The sequence below is a fragment of the Thalassophryne amazonica genome, chromosome 19 (assembly GCF_902500255.1).
Source record: "Thalassophryne amazonica chromosome 19, fThaAma1.1, whole genome shotgun sequence".
Taxonomy (NCBI): Eukaryota; Metazoa; Chordata; class Actinopteri; order Batrachoidiformes; family Batrachoididae; genus Thalassophryne; species Thalassophryne amazonica.
The window spans coordinates 50,895,643-50,917,366 of record NC_047121.1 but is presented as its reverse complement, the minus strand read 5'-3'; the positions used below and the strand labels follow the sequence as shown (position 1 = coordinate 50,917,366).

General features: G+C 41.2%; 1 protein-coding gene across 3 annotated transcripts in view; it reads left to right on the top strand.

The window, feature by feature from the left end:
- sdsl (serine dehydratase-like) overlaps nt 1-21,724 on the top strand; it is a 43,171-nt gene that overhangs the window by 5,975 nt on the left and 15,472 nt on the right. The window contains exons 2-5 of one of the 3 annotated variants that reach the window (XM_034159906.1): nt 2,769-2,916; nt 7,395-7,432; nt 14,190-14,226; nt 21,196-21,335. In XM_034159906.1, coding sequence (XP_034015797.1) covers nt 2,769-2,916; nt 7,395-7,432; nt 14,190-14,226; nt 21,196-21,335 — 363 coding nt within the window. Of the gene's footprint in view, nt 1-2,563; nt 2,917-7,394; nt 7,433-14,189; nt 14,227-21,195; nt 21,336-21,724 lie in introns of those variants that run through there. The other 2 variants (XM_034159908.1, XM_034159907.1) reach the window with 2 other exon arrangements.

Genomic DNA, 21,724 nt, shown 5'->3' with positions numbered 1-21,724 from the left:
AAGTGATGGCTTTTTAAGTAATGGTTTAATTACTGCCACCTTAAAGGCCTGTGGTACATAACCAACTAACAAAGATAGATTGATCATATTTAAGATTGAAGCATTAAATAATGGTAGGACTTCCTTGAGCAGCCTGGCAGGAATGGGGTCTAGTAAACATGTTGATGGTTTGGATGAAGTAACTAATGAAAATAACTCAGACAGAACAATCGGAGAGAAAGAGTCTAACCAAATACCGGCATCACTGAAAGCAGCCAAAGATAACGATACATCTTTGGGATGGTTATGAGTAATTTTTTCTCTAATAGTCAAAATTTTGTTAGCAAAGAAAGTCATGAAGTCATTACTAGTTAAAGTTAATGGAATACTCAGCTCAATAGAGCTCTGACTCTTTGTCAGCCTGGCTACAGTGCTGAAAAGAAACCTGGGGTTGTTCTTATTTTCTTCAATTAGTGATGAGTAGAAAGATGTCCTAGCTTTACGGAGGGCTTTTTTATAGAGCAACAAACTCTTTTTCCAGGCTAAGTGAAGATCTTCTAAATTAGTGAGACGCCATTTCCTCTCCAACTTACGGGTTATCTGCTTTAAGCTACGAGTTTGTGAGTTATACCACGGAGTCAGACACTTCTGATTTAAAGCTCTCTTTTTCAGAGGAGCTACAGCATCCAAAGTTGTCTTCAATGAGGATGTAAAACTATTGACGAGATACTCTAACTCCCTTACAGAGTTTAGGTAGCTACTCTGCTCTGTGTTGGTATATGACATTAGAGAACATAAAGAAGGAATCATATCCTTAAACCTAGTTACAGCGCTTTCTGAAAGACTTCTAGTGTAATGAAACTTATTCCCCACTGCAGGGTAGTCCATCAGGGTAAATGTAAAATGTTATTAAAAAATGATCAGACAGAAGGGAGTTTTCAGGGAATACTGTTAAGTCTTCTATTTCCATACCATAAGTCAGAACAAGATCTAAAATATGATTAAAGTGGTGGGTGGACTCATTTACTTTTTGAGCAAAGCCGATAGAGTCTAATAATAGATTAAATGCAGTGTTGAGGCTGTCATTCTCAGCATCTGTGTGGATGTTAAAATCGCCCACTATAATTATCTTATCTGAGCTAAGCACTAAGTCAGACAAAAGGTCTGAAAATTCACAGAGAAACTCACAGTAACGACCAGGTGGACGATAGATAATAACAAATAAAACTGTTTTTTGGGACTTCCAATTTGGATGGACAAGACTAAGAGACAAGCTTTCAAATGAATTAAAGCTCTGTCTAGGTTTTGATTAATTAATAAGCTGGAATGGAAGATTGCTGCTAATCCTCCGCCCCGGCCCGTGCTACGAGCATTCAGACAGTTAGTGTGACTCGGGGGTGTTGACTCATTTAAACTAACATATTCATCCTGCTGTAACCAGGTTTCTGTTAGGCAGAATAAATCAATACGTTGATCAATTATTATATCATTTACCAACAGGGACTTAGAAGAGAGAGACCTAATGTTTAATAGACCACATTTAACTGTTTTAGTCTGTGGTGCAATTGAAGGTGCTATATTATTTTTTCTTTTTGAATTTTTATGCTTAAATAGATTTTTGCTGGTTATTGGTGGTCTGGGAGCAGGCACCGTCTCTACGGGGATGGGGTAATGAGGGGATGGCAGGGGGAGAGAAGCTGCAGAGAGGTGTATAAGACCACAGCTCTGCCTCCTGGTCCCAACGCTAGACAGTCACAACAAGGTTACAATGGGCTAAGGAAAAGCAATTGTGGACTGTGGATGACTGGATGAAAGTCATATTCAGTGATGAATCTCGAATCTGCATTGGGCAAGGTGATGATGCTGGAACTTTTGTTTGGTGCCTTTCCAATGAGATTTATAAAGATGACTGCCTGAAGAGAACATGTAAATTTCCACAGTCATTGATGATATGGGGCTGCATGTCAGGTAAAGGCACTGGGGAGATGGCTGTCATTACATCATCAATAAATGCACAAGTTTATGTTGATATTTTGGACAATTTGAAAGGATGTTTGGGGATGATGAAATCATTTTTCAAGATGATAATGCATCTTGCCATAGAGCAAAAACTGCAAAAACATTCCTTGCAAAAAGACATAGGGTCAATGTCATGGCATAGGGTCAGTGTCAATGAGCAGATCTGATTTGATGCAGGTGTTAATTTGGGGGACGAAAATTTACAGGGTGATTCCATAATTTTTTCCTCAGAATTGAGTGATTCCATATTTTTTTCCTCTGCTTGGTCTAAAAAAGTAACCGTTACTGACTGCCACAATCTTTTTTTCTTGATTTCTTATAGTGTTTCTTAAAGCCAGAAAGTTGCCATTTGAAATGACTTTAGTTTTGTGTCATGTCTGTGATCTGCTTTTTTCTACAAAATTAAACAACTGAATGAACATCCTCTGAGGCCGGTGATTCCATAATTTTTGCCAGGGGTTGTAGATATATAGAAAATATTTTATATCCTTTGAGTTCAGCTCATGAAAAATGGGAGCAAAAACAAAAGTGTTGGATTTATATTTTTGTTCAGTGTATTCTTGTTTCCTGGAAGTTAATGCAAAATATTAAAATGCATGTTTTGTTTTAATAGCAGTGCTAATATATTCAGTTTCATTTGGCTCATTGTAACTGAATATTTTACTAATTACTTCCAGTGAAATTTATGATTTGGTTTCAAGTTTACTTGGTGATAATTTGGCTTTTTACTTGTCAAACTTGTCATGTGACGTTCATTGAGCTTGACGCAGCATGGCAGAGCATTTCCACCTGAGCACTCCACTACTGGAAAGTACCAGCATGTCCAAACGGGTCGGAACCACCGTCTACCTGAAGATGGAGAACTCACAGCCCACTGGTTCTTTCAAGATCCGGGGCATCGGACACCTTTGTCAGCAGGTACTCAAACCTCATCCTGGTTTCTGCTGAAAATGTTATGGTTGGGTCACAATTAGTCAAAGTAGAAACCCAAGATGCAGACATCAGGACAGGGATTATGTGCCAAAACCAAGGTGATTTATTTACATTAACGGCTTCCCCAGGACAAAATCCAAACAGTGAAAAAATGCACAGGGTTGAGGGAACAGAGTCCAAAAACAAAATTATGTGCGGAGATAATCACAGACAGGAATCACACAGGAAGGAGGTAACGGCTGACCCAGAATCATACAGAGGAGCCACAAGGACTAGACAGAATAAATCGGCAAAGAAACATGAACTAGTGAGTTTAAATAACAAAGGAACTAAAGCCTCAGTCCCACCGAATAATGAGCCATCCATGGGTGTGTCAGCGATTATTCGAAGAATGAACCACGTATAAATCTATCACGTATCCGCTACTAAGGCACCTCTATGTGCCTCTCTGTACCTCACATGTGCCAGGTATCAGCCTCTAATGAACCACGACCTACCTGTCATTTGAGCCCCGTCCAGTTTCTAATGGCTCGTGTCGCCTCATATGATCCATGTAGCGCCATGTAATGTGACGGTGGTGCACGTTTAGGCATGAGTTTGATCCAAACCTCCACCTTGGTCCCTTTTAAAGTGTGGGTTTTCAATTCACAGCATCCACTCAAGATGGTGTCACATTTAAAAGACGCTCCTGTACAGTTCGGCCGGGATGTGCATCCCTGCGTCAGGCTGCAGTTCACCTGTGTTCCAGAGTCATTAAATGCAGCAGTTCTGCGTGTGCATCTATCTCTCTGGAAAAAAAAAAGGTTGCTGGATCCCCCCCCCAAAAAAAAACGCAACACAAAACACATCCGTACACCAGCTAGAACCGCACCACAGGTTCCTGGACAGTCGCCTCCGTGCTTCTTCTTGCTGGCTTTATTGCGGTTTTACAGTCATTTTGACACCGTCATCCAACTTTTAAATGGGAACAGACACGCCCACAGATTATATATAGCATGGATAAACACAAAAAAATGCACTCTTTTGTTAGTTCAAGAAACACTAAAGACCATAAAACATCTACAGAAAACCTTGTTTTAGTCGCAGTCTGAGAGACTTTGACATCGACCGGCTGCCACCACTTATGCAGGTCAGGCAGGTGACATCACTGGTTGGGGGGAAGATGAGCCTCGTTCTGAGATTCCCCACCAGAGGCACCAACAAAGAGGTTATATATGACTACTAGAGTCCACACTCCCATTGCTGCCCACTAAATGCCAACATCCCTTCATGGACAGCAACATGACGCCTCCTAACCGCGCAAAATATTGACCAAGTTCCTGGATGTTAATGGATTTTCAATGGGGATTTTCGACTGAACACACTCAGAAAAACACTCGTAAAATACGTGAATCGGCTGCAAATCGTGAATTATCCGCAAAACGTTAATTGCAAAACATGAATACTGAAAAAATATCTACCAAAATGTGAATGTGGGTCTCACAAAACGTGAATCTCATTCATAATATATATGTTTTTTTCAGTTTAAATAGTTTATGGATTTCAGTTTAAGACTCAGTTACTACAGGAAATCTTGATCGCAAACCCGATCACCGCAAAAGTGATTTTTTTTTTTTTTTTTTGCAAGGGTTACTACAGCCTGAGGAGGTGATCCGAGCAGCTCTTGATAGTGTGACATGCCCGGTCCCGCTGGGGGTGTCCTGCTCCGGGGACAGTCTCAGGTGAGGAGTTTGACTGAGACCGTCCACCTGTCAAACTCACAGAGGACAGAAACCTCCCCATCCGGTAAACGACTCAATAATCTGAAGAGAAACGTTGTACAAAAACAAGCAACACTAGTTTCTAACCCCAGGAAGATAGACAACGAAGTACAACCTTATTTTTATCCATATGAGCCGTCCTCTGAGCTAGAAAAATAATATTGATCTGAATGAGCAGGCGGTGGAGAAACGGAAGTGTAGGGGCCGTCTACAAAGTACAAACACAAGACACCTGAAAAATATTCAGTAAATTCAGGTGTGCTGTTGCCAAATTCACTGAACAGTGGTCTCCTGCTAGTTATACTATAGCACTCAGTTTGGACAAATGTGCAAAAACTTTATTTTAGTGATTTTTTTTTTTTATCATTAAAATAAGTCATAAAATGAGCAATACAGTTCACTCATTCACTAAAATAAATGTTTTGCATAAATTGCTTAAACTGAATATATATAAAATGAATGATATTCACATTTTGTGAGACCCACATTCACGTTTGGGAGATATTTTTTCAGTATTCACGTTTTGCAACTAAGGGTTTGTGGATAATTCACGATTTTGTTGTGATTCACGTTTGGGGTGGGGGGGGGGGGGGTGTTAACAGCCAGTAAAATTAATTAACATTAAATCATGTCAGGAAAATATTAAACTTACTCTGACTTTATATTACTTACTCTGACTAAATATTAAACTTACTCTTACAAATCGCTCTTTTGCAAGCTTGTGTTCTGTGTAAATGGTTGTCTTGAGTGCGAGTCATTGCGTCAGCGCACACAGGAGCAAGGAGCTCATCTGATCCATTATAAGATGTTAAATCTATCATAAACATATTTAATCCGCTACAAAATCTGCTACAAAATTATTATTTAATATACAGCGCCCAGCGCACAAAGCAGGTGGGATTGTAGTGTGCAAGAGGGCTGAGCCAAAATAGTCTGTCCAAAATAGCCTGTCCTGTCCTCGTAGCCGCCAGGTGCTCGGATAATGGGCTTTTAACAGCTTCGTCCTCACTACAAACATGCCTCTAAAATCCCAGTTTGTCCTTGTAGTGCCTCGCACACAAACTGTCACACACGCTGTTGTTGCTCAATTTTGAACTTCTTTAAATTAGCGCCACGCTCAGAGATTACCCTCATTAGCCGAATATTCTGCCTCTAAAAGCCTCTCAGAGCCACTATTCTCCCACGATTGTTGAATAACTGGACTCGTACCAAAAAAAAAACATGCTACGTGGTTCATTATTTATCCTTCATTATTTGGTGGGACCAGGGCTTAATCAGTGACAGGTGCGAAACACTCAGGAAAAACAAGGAAGCAAGAAAGCATGTGAGTAACTTAAGGTCCTATGCACCAGCAAAATTTCCTGTATATTCGTTTTTGTAAATTGTTTTGTAATTTGTGTCTGTCGCATGGCCCTAGCAGAGGGTCACCCCTTTGAGTCTGGTCTGCTTGAGGTTTCTTCCTCAAATCATGAGAAGGAGTTTTTTTTGCGATATAAATGAAAATAAATTGAAAATTAAATGAAATTGAAGGTGACTCAGTCGCAGTTCTACATTCTACATTTAATTACTCCCCAGGCGAGACGCCCTCCGAGAACCCAAGCTCAACTCTCTACTCAATAGCAGTATTGCTGTGAGGCGGAGGTCTTGGAAAATAAAGCAGTGCTGACTTATGGTTTTGATTGCGAAATAAAATTAATATGGATAATTAATGTCAATTCTTTCATTTATACAAAGTTAAAATATAACACATATCTTTTAATTTTAAATAATGCACTAATTCTGAAGTTTTGTAACAAACAGACAGATGCCAAAGGGATTATGGGTAAAATGTGCCTTTGCTAACACTGATTGGTTGACTCATTCATTCTATGTAAAAACCAACGCGTTAATGTGATGTGACGTTTGTGTTGGTATTTAAATGTGCTTTTGTAAAATATGCCATTTTATTTATATGCAAAAAAAAAAAAAAAAAAAAAAAAAAACATTTGCCGAAGCCAAAACTAAGTCAAGTTGTGATTTGACAATCGTCTGATGTAACTGGGGTCAAAATTCATAGAACGCTGCCATCTACTGGTGCCCAGACCCTTACCCATAATCCTTTGTGTACAGTTTTTTTTTTGTGCCAGAGTTCTGCGGTTTAAACAACAGAATCCACAGTGATAATTGTAAATTAACATTATACAACCAAAATGTATATTTTTATTTCTTTAGCTGCAGCAAGAGGCTCCAACAACTCTCAGGCGCGCAAAGAATTAGAATTTATGCGATATCTCAGTACTTAGGGTGAATACTGCCATGAACACTACTGGTCAGTAGATAGCAGTAGAGACCGTAGAGCAAACAGGAAAATATTGGAGAAGCAACTTGAGCTTCTTCTGACATTTAAAACAAACAGTAACAAGTAACAATATCTATAAACCCAGAGAATATATTCATGAGAGTTACAGGCACAATATATAAAGAGTTTAATGCTGTTGTCCGTGTGGAGCCTAATCAGAGCGTCTCAAATGCATTTCTCCTGTTGTGACTGTACTGCTACTGTACTGTTTTAACCATAAGTTAAAACCGTATGCCTCTGGATGACTTGGATGATATTGCCGGTGAGTCAGTATGGTGTCAGGAGCCATTATCTTGAGACCAGATCTCCTCTGACTGCAGAGGATAGAGTGGCTTCTCCTAAAACCAGCTCTCCTCTGTTTACAGAGGATAGAGCGGTTTTTCTGCTACAAAACTTTGAACAGGTAAGCGCTAAAATCTTTGATATCAGACTTCACAAAAGTTTTTAACTGTTCATGCTTTATTCACTTCACCTGCAAAGACATATTAGCGATCTAAAATTATCAGACCAAAATTTAATCAGAAGATAATTGGTCCGATGATGCTTTTCAAAATTATCTGAAAAGCTAATCCGATAATGAAAACATTAGCTTTGATAATTAGCGGTTAGCAGATTAGCGGAACTGTGCCCACCACTGGATATCTGGATATAAATAATAACTGAACTTGTAACAGTTTTGTTGCGAGTATGAGTCAGTCTTATATTGAAGCATGTGTTAATTTTACACACTTCAATATTTGAGTCAATGCTGAAAGGTACATCCAGGTTTTGGAGCAACACATGCCATCCAAGCAACGTCTTTTTCAGGGACGTCCCTGCTTATTTTATCAAGACAATGCCAAGCCACATTCTGCATGTGTTACAACAGCGTGGCTTCGTAGTAAAAGAGTGCGGGTACTAGACTGGCCTGCCTGCAGTCCAGACCTGTCGCCCATTGAAAATGTCTGGCGCATTATGAAGCGCAAAATACGACAATGGAGACCCCGGACCGTTGAACAACTGAAGTCGTACATAAAGCAAGAATGGGAAAGAATTCCACCTACAAAGCTTCAACAATTAGTGTCCTCAGTTCCCAAATGCTTATTGAGTGTTGTTAGAAGGAAAGGTGATGTAACACAGTGGTAAACATACCACTGTCCCAACTTTTTTGAAACGTGTTGCAGGCATCCATTTCAAAATGATCAAATATTTGCACAAAAATAATAAAGTTTATCAGTTTGAACATTAAATATCTTGTCTTTGTGGTGTATTCAGTTGAATATAGGTTGAAGAGGATTTGAAAATAATTGAATTCTGTTTTTATTTACATTTTACACAACGTCCCAACTTCATTGGAATTGGGGTTATACCTGTAACTCAGCTTCAGCCAGTTTACCTCACAATGTCTCATAAATAATTTACAATTATTATGATTATTGTTACTAGTAGTAGTTGTGGTATTAGTGCATCCCTCTGACAAAGTCCAGTTTATGCCATTTAGCGTGTGTAAAATAATAATTTTAAAAAGCCTAACAGTTTCTCTGACCATTTTGAGTACAATTTTATGGTGAAATTAGATCTCATGTTTATTGAGTTAAGACTGAATTATTGTTGTATAAACATACAAACTTATCAAGCCACACTGCTCAGCGTGGCACTCTCATTGGAGTGACATTGCTGCTATTTTGGCATTGTTGGATAGCTCACTGGACTACTTTCGCCACACTGCTCAGATCAGCGTATATGATTATGAGTGGTGAAATCATTAAGATTTTCCTGGTGAAAATTAAATCAAAGCAAATACCTACCTGTGGGCAACATGCCGAATGTGTCTCTTCCCAGATTGATCTCTTTCAGTGCAGTTTCTTGTTCTGACTTTAACACAAAGTTAACACCCAAGTCTTTCATCGCCAACTGTAAATGGTAATAAAAACATTCCAGTCGTATATTTCTGAACTCATCTCATCTTCACCCGCTTTTCCGGGTTCGGGTCGCGGGGGCAACAGCTCCAGCAGGGGACCCCAGACTTCCCTTTCCCGGGCCACATTGAAACTCTGACTGGTGGATCCCGAGGCGTTTCCAGGCCAGTGTGGAGATGTACTCTCTCCACCTAGTCCTGGGTGTTCCCTGGAGTCTCCTCCCAACTGGGCGTGCCTGGAACACCTCCCTAGGGAGGCGCCCAGGGGGCATCCTTACCAGATGCCCGAACCACCTCAGCTGGCTCCTTTCAACGTGAAGGAGCAGTGGCTGTCCTCCAAGCTCCCCATGGTTGACCGAACTTCTCACCCTATCTCTAAGGGAGACACCAACCACCCTCCTGAGGAAGCCCATTTTGGCCACTTGTACCCACAGTCTAGTTCTTTCGGTCATGACCTAACCCTCATGACCACAGGTGAGAGTAGGAATCAAGATTGACCAGTAGATCGAGAGCTTCACCTTTTGGCTCAGGTCCCTTTTTGTCACAACAATACAGTAGAGCAAATGCAACACTGCCCCTGCTGCACCGATTCTCTGGCCAATCTCAGGCTCCACTGTCCCCTCAATCGTGAACAAGACCCCGAGGTACTTGAACTCCTTCACTTGGGGCAAGACCTCATTCCCTACCCGGAGTAGGCAATCCATCGGTTTCCTGCTGAGAACCATGGCCTCAGATTTGGAGGTGCTGATCCTCATCCCAGCCACTTCACACTCAGCGCTAAACCGATCCAGTGAGTTTTGGAGGTCACAGGCCGATGAAGCCAACAGGACCACATCATCTGCAAAAAGCAGTGATGAGACCCTGAGCCCACCAAACTGGAAACCCTCCTCCCCCGACTACACGTCGATATCCTGTCCATGAATATCACAAACAGGATTGGTGACAAGGCGCAGCCCTGGCGGAGGCCAACCCCCACCTGAAACGAGTCCGACTTACTGCTGAGCACCCAAACACAGCTCTCGCTTTGTGAGTACAGAGTTTGGATGGCCCTGAGAAGGGACCCCTCACTCCAAACTCCCACAGCACGTCCCACAGTATCTCCCTGGGTACCTGATCATACGCCTTCTCCAAGTCCACAAAACACCTGTAGACTGGATGGGCATACTCCCAGGCGCCCTCCAGGATCCTTGTGAGAGTGAAGAGCTGGTCTGTTGTTCCACAACCAGGACGGAACAGGCATTGTTCTTCTTCAATCAGAGGTTTGACTATCGGCTGAACCCTCTTTTCCAGCACCCTGGAGTAGACTTTAACAGGGAGGCTGAGTAGTGTGATGCCCCTGTAGTTGACACACGCTCTCTGTTGAATGTTCAGTGGTGTCAAAAGTACACACATTTGTTACTTAAGTAGAAGTATAGATACTGCAGTTTAAAAACACTCTGGTAAAAGTTGAAGTATCAACTTGACCTCTTTACTCAAGTAAAAGTGAAAAAGTATGTGCCCCAAAACCTACTTAAAGTATAAAAGTATAAAGTAACCTTTAAAAAAAAAAAACACATGTGGCCCAAGACCCAAAACCCAAAATTACCCCCAACACCACCTGCACAAAAATGTTTCAATTCTAGAAGCTCTGAAATGCAATCTGGGACTATTCCAGACAATAAACTGCAGTGAGTGCAGCATCCATTTAGTGAAGGGGGAACCCCCCCCCCCCCCCCCCCCCCCCCAAAAAAAAACACAACTTTCCTTATTCAAATTCATTCCAGTAGTATTCTGCTCTTACTAGGATGTAGCAGTTTTCTAGTTTGGCAGATAGTTCTGGAGGAAATCACTGAAGAAATTAACACAATGAAAATATGGTTTGACCGAAACAAACTCATTAAATAAGACAGGGATGAAGTGGAGGTATAAGAATCACTAGGTGTTCACAAGAAACACTCATTTATTTATGTATGTATTTATTTACGTATGTTCATTGTTAGTTGCTTTTACATTTTCTGTTGTTTCTATTCAGGTTCTTTTTGCCTCTTTCTCTAGAATTGTATATAATAATCATTAGATTATTAATATATAAACAAAAATAAATTTAAGAAATATTACAATTTGAAAACAAATGCACTCGAACGTGACAGCTGCAACTGCATAATGCTAAGTTTTAACATTGAAAATGCCATAGATATGCTAACGCGTTAGCATCGCTCCCGTTTTTAAGTTATAAAATACATCCATCAACTGTTTCAGAAGACCATAACAGGTCAGTTTAACATAGAAAAGGTAAATAATACTACATAAGTATGCTCTTTAGGGTTTTAGCGGGGGAAAATTAAGCGAAAGAAAGAAAGAATAAACGAAGCAATGGTCGTAGCATTGCTTCAATCTGCGAACTACTGCTTCGATTGGTTCACAGTTCACAGCAAAGCCGTGCTGCAGAAAAGTTGATTACAGGCGCACATGACGTGAAATATATATATAAACATTAAACTGAAGCCAAAAGTAACAAGGCTGTTTGTTTTAAAAATGTAAGGAATAGAAAGTACAGATACTTGTGTGAAAATGTAATGAGTAGAAGTCAGAAGTAGGCAGAAAAATAAGTAATGGAGTAAAGTATAGATACCTAAAAAGTACTTAAGTACAGTAACGAAGTATTTGTACTTCGTTACTTGACACCTCTGTGAATGTTGAAGAGATGTCTCATCCAAGACAGTCCGTCCATACCCCCTCTATAGTAGGGAGGGATATTTCTGAACTCTTCCGCATCAAACTTCATCGTGTCAGTGTTTACAATCACTACGTTTACATGCAGCCAATAACCCTTTCATAACCGGAATATTAGCAATAACCCATTTGCGCACGGCCATGTAAACACCCGCAAAACCCAGAATATGCTCATATTCCGGTTCTTAAATACCCGATTATGACCCCTGGGTTACTCCTTTTCTAACCTGAATATTAGGTCATATAAACGCGCATCGGGATATCCCCATAGAAAGGAACATTATTTTGTGTTCTGTGCATGTCCTATCCACAAGGAATCTTGGTCTTTTGAGTACGGCACCTACTTGTATGCGGCGCACGCAACCCACCGGACACCACAGAAGCAGATGTAAACAAGCATGGGGAAATCCAGACGCGGCAGCACAGCACCACACTTTTGGAGCGAGGAAGAAACCGAGTACTTCATTGGTATCGTGAAAGACATTAATATAGTGTCTTTTATTGATGGTAGAAAGTACTGAGATAGCGACATTTCCAAGAAGGTAGCCGAAAAGATACGCAAAGCAGGATTTGCATGAACGCCAGACCAAATCAAGCACTGGTGGAAGACGTGCGTCGCTGTTTAGATGGAGATATTCCAAATGATACCAATGACCATGTATACAGGAGTAATGAATATTGACAGAATATTGACCTTATCCCGAATATTAACGGCATGTAAATGTAGCCAATGTGCTTGAGCGATAACAGGTGAAGTTACTCCAAAACTTTAAGTTTCTTAAATATTTATTACGGCCACTCTTAAAACTTTAGTTATCTTTATAATTTCATTAGTGATAATTTTTAAAATTGACTTTGATAAGATATACTCATTGTCTCATAGGAATATATCACAATTATCTGGGAACTACTTTTTCAGCAGGAATTCATAAAGCACGTTGGCCACAGGTGCGTACTCGCACAGAGTATACAGAAACTGTATATCGTTGTTCGGCCATAACGAGAGCGTCCACTGGCTGAGCTTGTGGCGTGCATGAGAGTATGTTATCAAGCATCATAGCAAGAAGGCTCGCAAAGGTGTCACACTGCAGGGGTGCCAATTTGTCAATTCCACACACAGTGACAAGAAAACCACTTTGCGGTGCAGATGATTTTTTTTTTTTTAAGTGCTCGTGCCCATGGTGCCATGGCTGCTGCCCCCTCATAAATGCTGTCCTGGGGGGCTGCCGGTTTGCCCGTACCAAAAAACTACTACTGAGGTAACTGAAAACAAAAACCAAACTCAAGAGTAAAATAGAAAATAAAGTAAAATGGAAAAAAAAAAAAAAATACAACATAAGACGTAACAAATAATGCAAGTGCAAATCTACAGAAACTAATGTGGAAATAAACCTGTGCAAAATCAGACTACTCTCAGGAAATAATATAACAGAAAACCACAATAACGGGAACTAATACTGGCACACATGTACAATAATCACATGGAACATAAGTGGACAAAGAGCAAAATGGAAGCAAAAAAAAAAAAAAAAAAACAAGATCACAAGAGGGACATCATGTGGGAACTCAAGGGCAGGGACACACGGACACGGAGGACAGAAGGAAACAGAGGAAAGAAGAGAGCAGCCACACACCAGGAAGATGCACACAGCTGACTGAATGAGACGGGAACGAATGTATCAAACACACACCTGGGGCCACACACACAACTGCCAGACTGGTGTTGACGACCAAACGGTCCACCCTAAAAATCAGTCCGTCCTGCCTTCACTGCCCATGCGTCATTTCAGAGCAAACAAACTGCCTCCAGTCATCATCTGTCTCAGCGACAGATATCTGAAGCTTTTTACAATAATCATTTCCATATAAATTCAGCATTATTTCATCATAAAAGACAGTGGACCAATCAGAGCGCCGCAGCAACAGCACGTCTGAGTCTGACTCTGATGTGCTGCTGCATCCATGTCATTTTGGAGCGCCAGTAGTGAAATGTTTCTGCTTCAAACTGACTTTAGAATGATTTAAGAGGTTTTCCTTTGTCATCTGATGGTTAATAATCACATTATTCCCTTTGACTGCTTTGGGTGAAGAGAGTCAGACTCAGACAACTGCTGTGGTTCCAAATGATGCATGCGCAGTGAAGGTAGGGTGGACCGATTTTTTTGTGGGGGGGGGGGGGGGGGGCGTTTGGTCTGCAGCACCGGGACAGGGGAACCTGACTATGAACCCTAGACAGAGGAAGGGAGACAGACACCACAGACAGATCCAAGACAAAGACTTAGGGAGAACAAGAGAAACCAGACCCCAACATGAACCAAAACGAGGAGAACGAACACAGAACACAAGACACAGACAAGGAACCAGGACCGGGAGCACACAAACCCACACACTTAAACACACCCACACAAATGCACACACAACAGGGAAAAAAACCCCAATTATGTCAGAAATAGTACGTTACTGTGTGTAAATACTCGCTCATACTGTACATTCCAGACCTGGCAACAAGCCATTAATGTGCAGTTTTCTGTTTCTTTGATCTCCTGTACAGCTTGCCAAAGGATCCAAAGGCATCATCTCTGCTTCAGGTAAGTGTTTCTGTTTGTTTGTTTGTTCTGTTTTGATGTCTGTATGTTAAAGGTGTGGTCCTTTCGAATTTACTGACAAAACTGATCATTTTCTTTGTGTTGAAATATAATCATAAAGTGCCTGTATCTCTGTGATATATTGGAAAAATTCTTTTATCAACAATAAAATTGGCAGTAATAATTTTATTTTGGGGGGGATTTCATGGCAGATATATTGAGTTCAGTTTATCTGCTGTGATGTTAGTGTAGACATCTGACACAGCATATCTGTGCCAGTATTGTCTTAGCACTTCACATGTATCACATTTTATGTTACAGCCTTATCCCAAAATAGATCAAATAATTTTTTTTCTCTGAAAATTCTATGCACCGTACCCCATAATAATGTGAAAAAAGTTTGGTTTTTATTTTGAAATTTCTGCAGATTTATTAAAAAAAAAAAAAACTAAGAAATGACATGTACATACAGTGAGGCAAATAAGGATTTGATCCACTGTTGATTTTGCAGGTTTTCCCACCTACAAAGAATGTAGAGGTCTGTAATTTTTATCATAGGTTCACTTCAACTGTGAGACAGAATCAAAAAAAAAAAAAAAAAAAAAAAAATCAGAAAATCACTGTCTGATTTTTAAATAAATTTTAATTTGCATTTTATTGCATAAAATAAGTATTTGAACACCTACCAACCAGCAAGAATTCTGGCTCACACAGACCTGTTAATTTTTCTTTAAGAAGCCCTCTTATTCTGCACTCTTTACCTGTATTAATTGCACCTGTTTGAACTTGTTACCTGTATAAAAGACACCTGTTCACACACTCAATCAATCACACTCCAATCTGTCCACCATAGCCAAGACCAAAGAGCTGTCTAAGGACACCAGGGACAAAACTGTAGACCTGCACAAGGCTGGGATGGACTACAGGACAACAGGCAAGCAGCTTGGTAGAAGACAACAGCTGTTATGATTATTTATTAGAAAGTGGAAGGAACAGAAGATGACTTTCAATCTCCCTCGGTCTAGGATTCCATGCAAGATCTCACTTTGTGGGGTAAGGATGATTCTGAGAAAGCTCAGAACTACACAGGAGGACCTGGTCAATGACCTGAAGAGAGCTGGGACCACAGTCACAAAGATTACATTAGTAACACATGATGCTGTCATGGTTTAAAATCCTGCAGGGCAGCAAGGTCCCCCTGCTCAAGCCAGTGCATGTCCAGACCTGTTTGAAGTTCACCAGTGACCATCTGGATGATCCAGAGGAGGCATGGGAGAAGATCATGTGGTCAGATGAGACCAAAATAGAGTTTTTTGGTATCAACTCCACTCACTGTGTTTGGAGGATGAGAACAACCCCAAGAACACCATCCCAGCTGTGAAGCATGGGGGTAGAAACATCATTTTTGGGGTGCTTTTCTGCAAAGGGGACAGCACAACTGCACCATATTGAAGGGAGGATGATGGGGTCATGTATGGTGAAATTTTGGCAAACAATCTCCTTCCCTCAGTAAGAGCATTAAAGATGGGTCATGGCTGGGTCTTCCAGCATGACAATGACCCAAAACACACAGCCAGGACAACTAAGGAGGGGCTCCGTAAGAAGCATTTCAAGGTCCTGGAGTGGCCTGGCCAGTCTCCAGACCTGAACTCAACAGAAAATCTTTGGAGGGACCTTATTTATCATTGCAGTGACACATTAACTCCTCAACTACGACTGGACTTGAAGCTAGACTCAGACCCGGTGCCACGAGGGGGTGTTTGGGGGCGACCCCCCCTCACATCATCAACCCCGCCCCCTCAGATGTGAGAGTTATCAAAAATAAAAAGAAAAAAGAAAAAGAAATACTGGAAAATATAGCAAAATATTAGTTATTCAATAATATCACGTATTTAACAAATAAACCAAATTAATTAACTAAAGTAATTAATTTTAAAACAAACGGATATGGCGTGTTGTGTTCAAGCGATTTGATAGGTTGAGGGTTGCGCTTGTCAGTGCAGCAGAGGGCAAGGATCCCGAGTCCAGCAATTATGGCAAGGTGGACGAACTAAAGCATGCTCGATTTATTCAAGCAGTGTCAGAGCTGGAGTTCCTGGGATTCGTCAAGTCCACCAAGCAAAAGGCAGATCATGCAGCATGACTCACTTTGGGAGGGTGTTAATGCTACGTTTACACATAATGACAACAAGTCACGAATGTCATTTTTCTGTCATTTGTGACACATTCCTGACATTCTTAATGTGACTTAACCCATCTGAATAGGTTTCTTAATAGTGCGTGTTGGTGCGTGATGTTCTTGATATTCGTGGAGCATGTGTTGTGTGGGCTGCTGAAGAGGAGGTACTGCTGGCCCACCGCCACAAGATGGCGCCCTGCTTGAAGTGCGGGCTTCAAGCACGAGAGGGCGTCGGAGCGACCAGGAGTGACAGCTGTCACTCATCATCAGTACCAGCTGTCACTCATCCACTACTCCACACCGTCACCATAAAGGCCGGACTGCAACTCCACCTCCCCGCCGAGAAACCTCCACGTCGTGGAGGTCACAACTGAGCATATTGATCTGTCTTGATGAGTAGTGATCCTTAGTAGAACGTGACAACGTTCGTAGTGGTTCCTGTGATGGTTCTTGGAGCCCAAACTGTCACGCTTTATTACGAAGTGACACGGAAACTGTCAAGTTTTGACACAACTTGTTAACAAATCAGTTTTCTGTCACGTGCGCACAATTAAACTCAGCTCCAAGTGTTGCGCCACCGTTCCTGCTGAAGCTCCTCAGGACGCTCCTGCAGGTGTTCCACCTGCTGTTGTAACCGATGAGCAGGAGAATGAGTCTGAGCCAGAGGAGCGAGAGGAGACTCACGTGCAGCCAGACATCTCTGCACCTCCTCCAGTCCGGAGGAGGAAGAAGCGCTCGCACAATTAAACCCTGCTGCACCACATTCAATTTGATTGCTGACACCAAGTCGACTAAAAGTCTAATTTCAGTGCTCTTCAGCGCGCTCCTGAAGGTGTTCCACCTGCTGCATGTGCCTGATGTTTGGGAAAATGCGCGAGACAAGACCCACATGAAGCCACACATCTGCCGCTGTCCTCCTCCTCGTCTCTGTGCCATGGAGTGGCACAGAGCCCAACTACGCATGCAGTCACAAAGTTTTTCTGAAAAACTGGAGCGATCTGAATTCGGTTGGATGAATATGGGTGTGTGAGTGGAGACAATTCATCTCGTTCACAACGTGACAGAACTTAATGATGCACTGTTACGCGCAATAGCGCGCAACAACACAATTCTCAGGTGTCAGGTGTCCTCAGGAACTGCTGCAACCTGTTACCACACGTTACGATTAATGGCACGTGTTGCTGGAGAATTATCAGGAACCATTACGCACGGTCAAGAATAGTGTTCCGTGTTGTTGCACGCTATTGCGCGTAACAGCGCATCGTTAAGTTCTGTCACGTTGTGAACGAGGTGAATTGTCTCCACACACACACACCCATATTCATCCAACCGAATTCAGATCGCTGCAGTTTTTCAGAAGAACTTTGTGACTGCATGCGTATTTGGGCTCTGTGTATTAATTATTCCTGAGTACTCGGGTGTTTCCGACAGGTGCCGTTGCAACTTAAAGCATCACAGCGTGCACTTGAATGGAATGTAGCTGCTAACATTAAGAACGGAGGCACAGATTAATTCCGAAGTTTACACAAGTGTGATGTGTTCTGACAACTCGTTTTTAAGTGATAAATGTTCATTTTGGTGCAGTCATGGTAAAAGGAGCAGCTGTGAGAAGGTTTTGTGCACCTGCACGGCCACGAGTCAGAAACGCAGCCTGTGAAAAACCCTATTAAGTGTTGTATATAACTGAAAAATCTAATAAATATATGTATCTGTCATCACTGGGACATTCCACGTCCATTAAGCGGCAATAAACAGCTGACATGCAGGTTAACACAATGTAACAGCCGTTTTAACCCGCATGTCAGCTGTTTTTTTTTTTTTTTTAAGGGATTATTCAACATTAATTCTCTTTTAAAACGTTCCTTATAGAGATTGACAGTTTTATGACATTTGAGGGAGTCTACAAGCCATACGGATTATATATTGTTCAAATTCAGCCTTCTGGCTGAATTTGAACAGCCTATTTTTATTCTCTTTCTTATGGATAGTTTTTATTTTTATTTGTTTTATTCTTTTACTTCTGTTTTTATTTATGTATTTGAATTTTTTATTCATTTTTAATTATTTATTCAATTTTATGTTGACCTGTTTTATGTAAGGCGCCTTGAGACGGCTTTTGCTGTGATTTGGCGCATTATAAGCTAATTAAATTAAATTAAGGCAGTCCGATTGAACATCTCTGGAGAGATCTAAAAATGTCTGTGCACTGATGCTTCCCATCCAACCTGATGGAGCTTGAGAGGTGCTGGAAAGAGGATTGGACCAAACTGTCCAAAGATAGGTGCACCAAGCTTGTGGCATCAGATTCAAGAACACTTGAGGTTGGAATTGCAGCCAAAGGTGCATCAACAAAGTATTGAACAAAGGGTGTAAATACTTATACAGATATGATTTCTTAGTTTTTTTATTTTGAATAAATTTGCAAAAATTCCCCCCAAAAATCATGTCATTATGAAGTGTTGTGAGTAGAATTTTGAGGGGAAAAAAGAATTTCCTCAATTTTGGAATAAGGCTAGGGCTAAGGTAATATAACAAAATGTGGATAAAGTGAAGTGCTGTGAATACTTTCTGGGTGTACGGTACTTAAAAATTTTCAATGATTCCTAATATGTTGTTTTTAGACTCTTATGACAAAGAAATGTAATTGAGGTTTATAAAGTTGTAAACATAAACTTCATAAGATAAGATTAACTTTATTTATCCAAAGGAAATTATTTATTATGCATCAAACAGACTTTTCATCTATTTTGGCCCCGCCTATTTGGCAGCATAGTGACCACTTGTCTCTTGTTGCTGTTAAACGCCGACTCTGATTGCACATGAATGGCAGCTGCTCACTTTGCCCTGTCTGTTGTTGCTAATGTGACCAAGGAGTGATGAAATCCCAGCTATGCTTGACAGCATTGTAAATGGTGCCATCAGAATGTCCTCTGCTGCACAAACTACATTTCCAGTAGTCAAAGTAAAAAAACAGGCTCATATTGGCCAATATCAGACAACTGATATATCGGTCAAGCTGGGGTCCTTTGTTGCTTTTTGTCACGTTGAGTCACAATTGAAGATCTACCACATTTCTTCAACTCCATGGTGTTAACAGTAGCATATGTAGCGTAGCAGTGCCACTTGACCTTTGAATAGCGTTCTAGGAAACTGAGTTTCCCAGCGTGTGTTATGGCAACCAGAAAAGGTCAATTTTGATCGTATTGGCAATACAATATTGTGAATCCTTTATCTACGAGGTCTGTCCAAAAAGTAACGGACCTTTTTATTTGTTTCAAGAACTATATGGATTTGAATCACGTGATTGCATCAGCCAAGCTTGAACCTTCGTGTGCATGCGTGAGTTTTTCCACGCCTGTCGGTTGCATCATTCGCCTGTGGGCAGGCTTTGAGTGAGCACTGGTCCACCCCTCCCGTCGGATTTCTTTTGTCTTAGAACTTGCTGAGAGACTGCCGCTTTGCTCCATGAAATTTTTTTCAGAAACTGTTAGAGACAGGCAGTTGGAAACCATTCGAAAGATTCAGATGGATTTCGGTGAAGATTGTCGGCGTCACGCGGATTATGGACTGTTAAAACCTTTTTAAAGACGGCCCACAGCGGCGGGGGGCGCGCGGCGTGCCGAGCGGCCATTCGACAGGCTGGATCGACCACATCATTTCTAAACTGAACGCTGTGTTGATCCGGGACATCATGTGACTACCACAGAAATGGCAACAGAGCTGGACATAACACTTTTGCGGCACATTCCACTGTTACAGGAGATTTTGTAATGAAACACGTGCGGAGGATTTCGCGCGTCGGCACGAAGCAGCTCAGGACGCGCAGCAAAAAAAAAAAAAAAAATCTCTGTGTTGGAAACCATTCAGAAGATTCAGACGGCTTTCGATGGCTTTCAGTCGAGTGACTATCCGAGAAAGTGTGTAACAGCTGGACATGCCCCAACATGTCCTGTGAGACTTCCAAGACGGAGGTGTTTTTTTTGCTGCGCATCCTGAGCTGCTTCATGCCGACACGCGAAATCCTCCGCACGTCTTTCATTACAAAATCTCCTGTAACAGTGGAATGTGCCGCAAAAGTGCTATGTTCAGCTCTGTTGCCATTTCTGTGGTAGTCACATGATGTCCCGGATCAACACAGCATTCAGTTTAGAAATGATCTGGTCGATCCAGCCTGTCGAATGGCCGCTGTGGGCCGTCTTTAAAAAAGGTTTTAACAGTCCATAATCCACGTGACACCGACAGAATCTTCACTGATATCCAACTGAATCTATCGAATGGTTTCCAACTGCCTGTCTCTAACAGTTTCTGAAAAAAATTTCATGGAGCAAAGCGGCAGTCTCTCAGCAAGTTCTCAGACAAAAGAAATCCGACGAGAGGGGTGGACCAGTGCTCACTCAAAGCCTGCCCACAGGCAAATGACGCAACCGACAGGCATGGAAAAACTCCCGCATGCGCATGAAGGTTCAAGCTTGGCTGATGTAATCACACGTGATTCAAATCCATATAGTTTTTGAAAAAAATAAAAAGGTACGATACTTTTTGGACAGACCTCGTAAAGGCTAAAGAACAAAATTATATTGGTGCCAAGGAACCTCTTTTTATGACTTAAATGGTTAAAAAGGAAGGGACTACAACTTTCAAGTGTACAGTATAACACAGGAATAAAACCTTTCCATGTTTCTACAATCTTGTGAAATTTACATGTAGCTACTTATTAATTTGTCTGCATTCTATATTTTATATATGAAGTTAAAGCAATATGATATTATGGTATTTTATATGGCTTTGTGTAGGTGGTAATGCAGGTATGGCTACAGCGTATGTAGCCAGAAAAATGGGTGTTCCTGCCACCATCGTAATTCCATCATCTTCCCCCCAGCTGGTGTTCCAAAAACTCCGGGATCAAGGTGCAAATGTGAAGATTACAGGAAAGGTGCAAGCTACATTTACACAAACTTTACCAAACCTTTTCATGGGTTCTGTTGTTCTGCAACCCCAAATTACAAATTGTTGGGAGAATAGAAGTCAGAGTAAATGTAAGCATCACTGCTGTTTTTTTTTTTTTCTTTTGTCTTCTTTTTCCATAGCCTAACCTTTTCTGATTCAGGGTAGGATTAGAACTTTATGGTTCTGTCACACCTTGACAATTTAGCTTACATATGCTGACGTATTTAAATCTAGTAAGTTATGGGTAAGTTTTGTGTAAGTTAAGAGCAGTGGTGGGCACAGCTAACCAAAAAAAAATTACCTTTGTTAACAGATAATGAGCTAACTGAAAAGTTATCTTTTATAAAGCTAAACTGATAAACCAACCAAAAATTT